Source organism: Bolinopsis microptera, chromosome 8 (assembly GCF_026151205.1).
Source record: "Bolinopsis microptera isolate Bmic1 chromosome 8, MBARI_Bmic_1.0, whole genome shotgun sequence".
NCBI classification, from domain to species: Eukaryota; Metazoa; Ctenophora; class Tentaculata; order Lobata; family Bolinopsidae; genus Bolinopsis; species Bolinopsis microptera.
Window position 1 is genome coordinate 8,745,997 of NC_087079.1, and position 11,364 is coordinate 8,757,360.

An 11,364-nucleotide genomic window follows, 5' to 3' on the forward strand; every position below is an offset into this window, starting at 1 on the left:
TAGTAAGTGTGAGTGTGTGTACCTCAGTTAAATTTTTCAAAATTGTCCCACATCCAGACAACGATTTGCCCCCCCCCCCCCCCCCCCTGCACAGCGGTGTCAGCGGGGCCCTTCATTACGCCACTGCTTGAATGACTTAAATGTACATCTTTGTTGGGATATTTTAATGTCAAAGCGTGTATAGTAATAAATGTTACTAGAATTTATTTATTTATTTACTTTTGATGTAAAGGACATACTTCGAAGGATGAGGTAACTTGATGTGGAATCATCTAAACATGAAGGGCCATTGAACTGGATTTTTTATTGCTGATGCAGTTCAAAGTTTCGTCTTTCTTCTTCATTTTCTCCAACACTACAGGTCTATCAAACTTCATCTTAAACTATGCCTAACAATCAATATATCAGATTGAAGCAGCCATGGTATGAATTGAAATTGAAATAGTACATCCTTGAACATGTAAGTTGATTATTTCTAAATCACTATTATGTGTCACTATCACGCTGTAGCAAGTTTGAAATGACAATCAGTAATGACTCAAATAGAGTTGTTATTGCACATTGGTATGATCAAAGTGTAATTAAATGTGCACTGTCATTTCTCAATCATACACAAACTTGGCAACAGTAGGCATTTTATGTAATGAAAGGTGTTCCAATCTTAATATCTATTCTATTTTCACAAATTGTATTTTCTTTTAACACTCACATTCCACCAGGGAGCATAAGATGGAGGTAGAAGCGACACCCTTGTCCGGAGCAACCAGTCAAACTCCGGTGCCAACTGGTGTGCCGCAGCGCCGCGTCCCGGTCACTGTCGGGCGCACCACCAGCACCATGCACACTGTTAACCACACTGCTAACGAGGATTTGACAAGCTTTTTCGAGTGTCCTGTGTGCTTTGATTACGTACTTCCACCCATTATACAGGTGTGATATTATCATAATATGATGTAGTAATGTTTAATTATCATGAGCGATCAAACTTTCTCGCTTAAGATTACAAATATAGCCCATAGCATAGACAACTCAAATTTACAGCCTAGCCTCTATATGCTAATGCGGATGTATCGCATCTCAACATTATAATTATTCATCATGACGTTGATAATGTTGTACTTATATAACTTAATTCCTAGAGTCATTACACAACTGTTACGTGTGTGTTGTAAGAATTACACGACAAGTCAATAAAACACACCCTAATCCTAACCCTCTAAATATTTTCCAAAACCTAGTCCATTTTCAGTGCTCCAGCGGCCACCTTATCTGTCAGAACTGCAAGCCAAAACTAAACAGCTGTCCCACATGTCGCGGTCCCTTGGGTAACATACGCAACCTCGCAATGGAGAAGGTCGCCACAACCATCTTCTTCCCCTGTAGATACTCCCAAAACGGCTGCCATCAGAGATTACTACACACGGAGAAAACAGAGCACGAGGAAACGTGTGAATACAGGTGAGACCACGTGATATAGCACCAGTGTTTTGTAACTTTGGCACGTGTGTTTTGTTAAACGAATTAATATATTTTACTTTATTTAAACAATTTTTAATCAAGTTAGGTGAGCAAGTATCTGGTGTTTTTGTAACTTATTTGCTTTATTGTGTTGCATTAATAAAGTGATAACAACTGAGAAATATAGTACGTGTGGAGCATTTCGTAAGTTTGCCCGCGCGGCGCTTTGTACAACTAATATATTCTATTTTGCTGAGATAAGTGCTGAGTATTAAGATAAGTGCTGACACTGCTCAGTATATAAAGTAACCTACAAGGTAGTAAAAGTTGTCATCTCTTGACGTATTATTTTCTGGTACGTTCTGCTATTTCCTGACTACGCTAGCATGCATCGTGTACACCCTTTTAGAAAGATAACACTTCGCTTCTAATATTTAAAGTAAACGCCTGGCCACGTACAATGTACATACACTATATCTCATAAATATATTAGCTTTCATGCAGTTACAATTAGTGTTCCCAGATAACTACTATAAAATACTATAAACCCTCACATACGGTTTATAGACTGCGCTCAAAAGCCGGTTTATTAATATTGGCTTGGATATGTGAACGCAGAAGCTTGAATATGCCAGAAGCAGACAGACTACTTGATTGTTAGAGAGCAAGAATCGGAGAGTTCTAGTGCTACTATTATACGTGTGCGGTGTAGGTTAAATCATTTATCATAGTAAATAAAGAAATAAATAACTTGTACATCGTTACAAGATACAAATTACTTCATGTTACCCGCCCTAATATAATGTGTCATATGTCATGAAATAATAGGTGATAATATACACAACTGTAATGAGTGTACATTGCGCGTGTACTATTTTAGCTAAACAAAGCAATTTTAAAGCTCACCAGTTACTAGCCAGTAGCCCACGTGATTTAACACGTGACATTACACGTGGTCCCAGTGTCAAGTAGTGCAATGTACAGGTGTGGGTGTATATGTAACTCGTGATCTGATACTCTCTGTTAGTAGTGATTGGCTTGCTGCCAGATTTCCTTTCTCCTGTAATCCCTGTGTACAATAAGCGACGGTGACGTATAATGATAATGATATACTATCGGAGCAGTTTCTATTGTGTATGTATTCCAGCCAATCATGATCTAACACATGACACTGATGTGTTATTACAGTTGCCAGATAATGTTTGCTGATTCCCGGATCCCGCTCAAAGTTACAGGGATTTTAAAATATCGGATTTCTATCTAGGATTTAACAGAAGTTATACAGTAATAACCTAGCAAAAGTTTCCTCAATAGCTGTAAGATCACGAGGTCGCTTCCTGCACTCTTTGTTCTAGAATACAAGCACAAGTGGGACTAATCAGCTAATTGCGTGTTAATGAGATAATAGTTCCCGGATGTTGCTGATTAAACATCAGACCTTCCCTCATTGCAGTGTACCATCCCTTCATTTATTAGATCATATGTAATTGAATAACAAGATAATTGATCACGTATCAACAAACCAACCCGGTATAACATACCCCTACATTACCCCCTACAGTACCCCCTACATTACCCCCTACAGTACCCCATACATTACCCCCTACATTACCCCCTACATTACCCCCTACATTACCCCCTACATTACCCACTACATTACCCCCTACATTACCCCCTACATTACCCCCTACATTACCCCCTACATTACCCCCTACATTACCCCCTACATTACCATCTACATTACCCCCTATATTACCCCCTACATTACCCCCTACATTACCCCCTACATTACCCCCTACATTACCCCCTGTACAGTGTACACTAAAGATACACTCATTATAGAATATCTGGGTACACTAAATATGCAACTTCTTAATGGTACTCTCCAGATCCCCACACTATAAGAACCCTGCATAATTACAAGTTTCAACGTCACGCTGTACTGACCGGAGTTATACCGGAAGTTATACCTAATTGCAATGTGATATGGACACAGTGACACACAGATATTATACAGTGTTTTCATGTCCGCTGACGTCATTAGAATGGGTATGACGTCACTCGCACAGCTGTTAACTGTAAACCGTATCTCATTTGCAGTGATTTTACCTACTCACTTTGAATATTCGCATTTCAATTTGTATCACATCACTTTGAATCACGTCAGTTATAACTTTACGAGGATGTAATATATTTTATAATATATTAAGTATTACAGATTATTGTAAAGTGTTACGTTGTACAAGCGTTAAAAAAGTATAAAAGTATAAAAAAAGTAAAAGCTCTAGACATTTAAATATCAGGAGTGCAAGTGGTTGGTAGGCTGACGCACAAGAACTGATTTTAAAGTAACAAAAGTAACAGTTTTGGGGCGGGATCAAAATGTTGATTATAATTGTTTTGATTTTGTTTATCATGCAAAACTTGCAATTGTACTTTTCTTGCAATTGTACTTTTCTACCTTAAGAAATGAAGGCCACACCTATAACCATGTTTCGAATTAGTTTAATAATTTAATTAACAATTACTTGACAATTAATTAACAATCAATTAACAATCAATTAACAATCAATTAACAATTAATTAACAATTAATTAACAATCAATTAACAATCAATTAACAATTAATTAACAATCAATTAACAGTTAATTAACAGCTAATTACCCCTCTCAGACCGTACCAGTGTCCGTGTCCAGGTACAGTGTGTAAATGGCACGGTCCTTTAGAAGCAGTCCTCCAACATCTCACCACCCAACACAAGAGTGTAACCAGTCTTCAGGTTAGTTAATTAACGTACTAATTAACTTGCTTATTGAATGTAACAACTCTTGCAAAAATATTACAAAATCAATGTAATGTTAATATCTTTATGAGCTCTTATCTTGAAAATTTTGTTGAGATCAAATGGTGTAGTGGACATTCTACCAAATAAACATAAACATGATAATACTTAGTCAGAAATACACGTAATCAACGTTAAACATACTATACAGAATTTTAAACAAAATGAAGAATCTGTCTAGAATTTTAGACTATATTATTAATACTTCTCAGACCTGATTGGTTTGAGAAACGACCTCCCAACTCCCCATAATTTCTCAATTTTATCGTAAACTCAGCTGACTTAAATCTGTAGTCCAACAAATTGTACAGTAATTGTACCCCACCCAGTCTTATTAAGCACTTAAACCTCTCAACACTGCCTACATATTTATACAATGAACTATAATTAACAAATATACATACGTTTTGTACACTCGGTCACACATATGCACGGGGCCATAACGTGATGTTTCCCGCCTAATATTAGTTTAAAACATCATTAAAACGGAAAAACGATACTTGTAAAAGATTCTCCGTGGGAATTAAATTGGTGGATATAGAGACACGTGATCAAGACACGTGTCCAGTGACTGTTTTACGTTTTTACGTACTTGATACGATGATTTCTGATATAATTTTGTACACTTTGTAGTGATCTCATACAGGTGGAGGTCGTGTGATGTTGTGTGACAGTATCATACTGACATCCTAACAATTTCAGCTATGTCATGTAAACGGCCGGATTTGCTGGATTTGACAGTCTTTGAGAATGAGCCGTTATAGGCGTAATAAACCATTTGAATGGTACTTCTGAACTTTAACATAATGAAATGTGTAGTACAGTATGGGACCTTTTCCCTGTCATCTGGTCAAGGTCACGGATCAATGTGGAGTACAATAATAAAAATATCCATCATAGCTAATAAGTCAAGAACAGATCTTTTGTTTACCAGAAGACCAGTATATTTATAGATTTAATATAAGCTGTTATAATTCCTGAATAATTTACATATTTTGATAAACGTTGATTTAGGAATGCCAGACATTCTCACGTTTGATACATTTATATTAGTTGCTGTGTATATAATATGACAATATGTAGTATAAACTCCGTTGTCGAATATTGTGGTATTTGAATTATGGGCCAAAGAATTTGGCTATAAACAAGATATTTAATGAAGATTTATTTATAAATAGAAGTGCCAGTGATTTAACATATTTGGTGTTCACTGTTGAGTCAATAATTACTGTCAAATTCAATACAGGAAATCCTTATTTCAAATATTCTATTCAGGGAGAAGACATCGTGTTTCTAGCGACAGACATACATCTGCCTGGAGCCTGCGACTGGGTCATGATGCAAACCTGCTTTGGGTGCAATTTCCTTTTAGTACTCGAAAAACAGGTTAGTTTAAATACCGTAATGAAGTTTTAATTAATATTTCTCAATTTTTGTAACGACATCGTTCATAAGAAGGAGAATATCCCCAATTATTACAATTTGTGATCTGTAAGTTTTTTGGCAAGTTATTGAATCGACTGTAAATCATAGCTGCCTCTAAATTATCGCTCGTTTATGACACCAAAACTTTGGCACGACAGCTTCATCAACTAATCTAATTTACCGAAGTTGGCAGTATTTTAACTACAACTACAACATCTTTAATACATGCCCAAATATAACAAAATTAAAATCCGCGATTTTTATTAGTTGTGCTGGGAGATGTGGGCGAGTTTGTCTAAAAATAGATTCTCACGAATTATCGACATGTACTGGGGATGAAAGGAAGCCTGCCAAACCAGACCTGTATGTTCACAATCAGAAAATTACTGCCTCTAGTTGGTTGTGTGACATGTACTCCCAGTGTAATGTACATTAAATAATTGAACACATATGGATATTACTTATTATAATAGAATTACATATTAACATATATTATGTGCATACCATGCTTACGTCCAATCCGTCGGGTATTATTAATGTTATAAATTAAGAAAGTCTCGAGGAATCCATTGAACAGCATGATAATCATGTGTAATATTCGGTTTTACCTTGCATCCTCACAAAATACAGGAATGCAAACCATCCGAAGTTTTACATAATGAACATTTACCCAAAGCGTGACATGATAAGATTGTGTGGTTGCTTAGCAACGGTGATGAATTAGCCACAACATTGAGCTGCAACGTTTTACATGCGTGTTGTGTACAGTACACAATAATATCAGTTATTAATTACCAAGTACACACACACACACACACACACACACACACACACACACACACACACACACACACACACACACACACACACACACACACACACACACACACACACACACACACACACACACACACACACACACACACACACACACACACACACACACACACACACACACACACACACACACACACACACACACACACACACACACACACACACACACACACACACTCATACACACTCATACACACTCATACACACTCATACACTCTCATACACACTCATACGCACTCATACACACTCATACGCACTCATACACACTCATATACACTCATACACACTCATACACACTCATACACACTCATACACTCACAGTACACACACACAGGTAATCCTTTATCAACATGCAATCTGCCTATATATAATCATGTACACACACGGGGCTAATGCAATACAGAGCATGCAAGATTAAGTGAGTTTCTCTCAATGGTCATTGTCAGAGAGAGAGAGCAAAGTAGTTAGGTCCGTATTCTTTCATATGTGAGATCTGGAATTTAGCCGGCTTGTGCTGTGAGATCTGGAATTTAGCCGGCTTGTACGTGGAATTTGCTTGCTGTTATTTAATAACATGGTATTTACTGGCTTGTAAGGTGGTGTGGTGAGATAGACTGTCAGGTTACATGGTAACATAATTCCGGGATTATTCCGGGTCCAGGAACCAGCTAAGGTTCGTGTTTAGACTACAGATTCATTTACACTGGAGTGTCTTGTTACTGTGGAATTTCACTGCTTCATGGTGAATGTTAGTCTTCGGCTATCAAGGAAAAATTTGATAAGAACCGTCGAGTCGACTTAAAAATATTTTAAGACAAGTATATGAATGTTATAACCAAAAGTCACGTACTCTTCACGTACTCTTTACGTACTCTTCACTGACAATCCTTCTTTTCCAGGAAAAGCACGAGGGACACCAGCAATTCTTCGCCGTCGTCCAACTGATAGGAACACGAAAACAAGCCGAACAATTCCAATATCGTCTGGAGTTGAACGGGCACGGCCGCCGAATGTTGTGGGAAGCCACACCACGCAGCATCCACGAGGGGGTTACCGCAGCCATACAGAACAATGATTGTCTGGTCTTCGAAACGAGCATGGCTCACATGTTCAGTGAAAATGGGAACCTGGGCATTAATGTAACCATCTCAAAGCGTCGTCCCTGAGTACGTGAATTTGCTTAACGAGCTTGAGGATGAAATGTTGAGAGCTGATTATTTCCGTGGTGCACCGTCCTGGTTAAAGTCCTGCGGCTTGTCGACTACATTTTTATTGGAGAGAAGCGTTGTAGCTATTTAGAGTTTTAGAGATATGGAGCTAAATTGGTAATCAACTAATATTTCGCAATCAGTCAAGAAGAGTGGAGATTTCTCATTTCTGGGTCGTCAGGGACGTAATCACGTGACATTTGGACACTAATCAGAGTTATATAACTTCTTTAAAGAATCTTGTACTATATATTTCCTGAGACGAGAGTTGCTTTTTAATTGTGGCCATTTATTTCTTATTCTGGACCCTACTAAATTTATAATACAGAGCTCAATTTCTAGACTTTGGTAGATCTCATCCAGTGGACACTGTATACACAGTGTTCAAACTCTTCCATTATAATATAGTGCTGACTAAAATGTAGTAGTGCGTGTGTATGATGATCATGATTTTAACTCAGTTTTCCCACTGCGCAACAGGATCCTTCGACTGATACTGTTCTTTATTGTTCCGACTGATTTTAGGAATTCTAAACATCTCAAACATGTCGTCAGGCGATGGATATTTGCGAAGAAAATTTATTTAACATTGTTGGAACTGCTAAATTTTTACTCGTTAGAAATACTATATTTTGATTGATGATGAAAGAAGCTAATGTAAACATTGTGATTATGTGATAATATGATGAAGTCCAGTCTGATTGAATTTCGGTAAAAATAAATAATGAAGGGCTTGGTATGGGCTTACAGTTGACAGCGTCAAGTGATCAATTAGTTTCATGACGTCACGTTTCATGACGTCACGTTATAGTTAGTTTGTCTCAGGAACGTCATAGATTCAATTATAAGTTATATTGTCGGTGAAGTTGAAAGACAATTTGATTGTTTGTAAACGGGCCATGTAAGCAGGGACACGATATTTGCACGATTCAACTTTGCGATATGATAAACAAGTAACGACACATTAGCAACTGCCATCCCTTATCTTATGTATCTTATGTAACTTTGATAGTGTAACTTAAAAGATAAGAATAACGACATTTTCTAAGGAATTATTTTAGGTCGTATTATAGTAATGTGAAAGAGAAAAAGTTTTAGTTTTGACAACTTATTAAGATATAATAATGATAGAATGTTTGGAAAGAGGCAGTAACATTTTACCGTGTATCATTTTCGACTGCAAAGCTACTTTACAAAGTTTAGCTATTGCATGCGCACTTGTGCACATCTGTGTGCGCAGGTCTGTGCATATTTTAGTTTACAAGCAGTGGGCTCATTGCTTGAGCCACCATCTTAAAGATGAAATGTTTAATGGAGTACTTTGGTTGTCATTGGAATTTCTCCTCTGTGATGTTTTTCGTAAGATATAAAATTTTAAGCTGAAGTGATTGATTTTACTTGTATAAAGAAAGAAGCTGTCTAACCTCAAGCTAGATGGTTTTCATGTGTGGTTGCGTTTACAAATTTTAGAATTCGATGGGTGTTTTGATTATTTAAGTTAGGTGTTATGGTCCTGAATAGGAGAAGGGTTGAGATATTCAGCTTGTTCCACAGTTCGTTCAAATTGGATAATCGACTTGTTTTAACAGTTTTGTGAAACATTCCAGATCTACGGCAATTTTATGTCTTTTCAAAATTATTCTCAATCCTTCATGCACTTTTACTTACTGTGATGACCTCTATTGTTTGCTTTGCTCGGAGAAGCAACACAAGAAGACACATCTGTTCTGACATGAGCAATAAAATGCGTGGGCTTTGCTCCACCTAGAGATAAAAAGGGAATGTCACCATTTCTTATTATCAGTGCAATTAATTCTGCGTGTTTTCCCATTATGTCTAATCTTAAAGTTTTGAATCAATGAAATATGAATGAAAGTGGCGATTGGATCAATTAATAATAATGCCAGCGATAATAGAATATTCTATACCTGTATATTTTTGAGAAAATGATATGAGATTGATAAATGGGCTGTGTAGTTTTGCGTGTAATGTTGAATATAAAAGAAGTTAAGAAATTTCATTTTACGTTCCGTCATGTTAAATACGCATTGTTTTTATGTTCTAACAGATGCCAAAATTCGTGTGACTTAACTTGGTGGCTCAACTTAAATGGTGCAATTTATATGGTGCCCTCAGAACGAGGCTACTTTAACTTACATATCAAGATCTTGATCAAACTAGTTGCTTTCTGAAAACTTCCTAGTCGATATCTTAAAAGCTACTAAACGCCCGATTATAATGGTTTGGCAGTCAATAATGAAAGACGCCTCTCAGTTTTACTGTCCATATTTCTGTTGTTTTGATACGGTGGGGCAAATTTGGGACACACCGCTGAGACTCATATTTGGAACGCGCCAATAATTTGTCTTAGTGCAAAGGAGACTGGAGAAATTTCACTACATACACGTACGTACGTGCGCGCGTACGTGAGTGTCATGTAACGTACGCCAAGTTCGAGATGTTTATACGCGGCAACCGCGTCGATATGGTTTTTCGATGGCAGTTCAACTCCTCTATTCATTCATAACCTTACACAGATATAATTTGAATGGAATGTTGCTTAATTCAGAAGCGTTCCTTCTCTTTGGTGGAGTCTTTTAAGAGTGACGCCTCTTTGTCCTTTGACGGTACAGAGGAGTGATTAAACTCAAAATAATGGACAAGGCCATTGCATTATTAGTAACAAAAGAAACCTGGCCTCAGTCATTATTAATCGTTCCCGGCACACTGCCAGTAATGTAATTTTTACTGAACAAAAGGCCTTAACACTAAAATTAACTCGTTTTGGTTTTACAAACTAAATAAAACAGCGGTTTATTCGTCAATTTCCACCGTAAATTACAAACAAAATTGAGGTTGAAAAAAGTTTGACATGATATATTATCGAGGCAACCATACGTTCTTACAACAGAGGCAAATAAGGGGGGGGGGGGGGGGGGGGGCAACCATATTAAAGTATATTAAAGTATATCCCCGGGTCAAAATCGGAAAAAATCCTACATTTTAATATACTTTAATATACCTACAATTAGAAGATTTATATTCTTCGTTAAGATTTACATGATGAACTATATTTTTCACTCAGATTCGCAAGATAAGCCTGTTTTAGGACTAGTACATGAATTTCCATCCAGATTGGTCAAAAATTGGCTGAGCTATGAGCTTTAAAAAATATGCCCATATTTGGGCATACGCTTTTGTCCAAATTCGCTTTTGCCCAAATTCGATAAAATTTCAATATTTTTTAATGAGACTAACTCTATGTGAAAGATATAACTCAGTGTTTGTTGGATATAGTGGATACTAAGTAAAAAGACCTCCATGAACAAAATTGGGAAAATTGCACATAATATCTCCGTTCAGAATACTAGCCAAAATAACTTCATTAAAATTAAAATAACTCCATCAGTTTTCAATATTTTTTCAAGAACTTTTTGGAATCGATTAAGGATTGCATTTCAAGCTTATTTTGGGCAACAATTTTTGATGTAGGCCTCCAAGGAGATAGGGATAAATTAAAGTATATTAAAGTATATCCCCGGGTCAAAATCGGGAAAAATCCTACATTTTAATATACTTTAATATGGTTGGCCC

At 36.8% G+C, this 11,364-nt stretch overlaps 1 protein-coding gene across 1 annotated transcript; it reads left to right on the forward strand.

Moving 5' to 3' along the window:
• Positions 1-387: 387 nt before the first annotated feature.
• LOC134819602 (E3 ubiquitin-protein ligase SIAH1A-like) lies at positions 388-9,812 on the forward strand. The gene is made up of 6 exons (XM_063829618.1): positions 388-460; positions 720-930; positions 1,250-1,458; positions 4,132-4,237; positions 5,576-5,686; positions 7,462-9,812. Coding segments are annotated over exons 1-6 (906 nt in total). The 5' UTR covers positions 388-458; the 3' UTR covers positions 7,729-9,812.
• Positions 9,813-11,364: the final 1,552 nt, after the last annotated feature.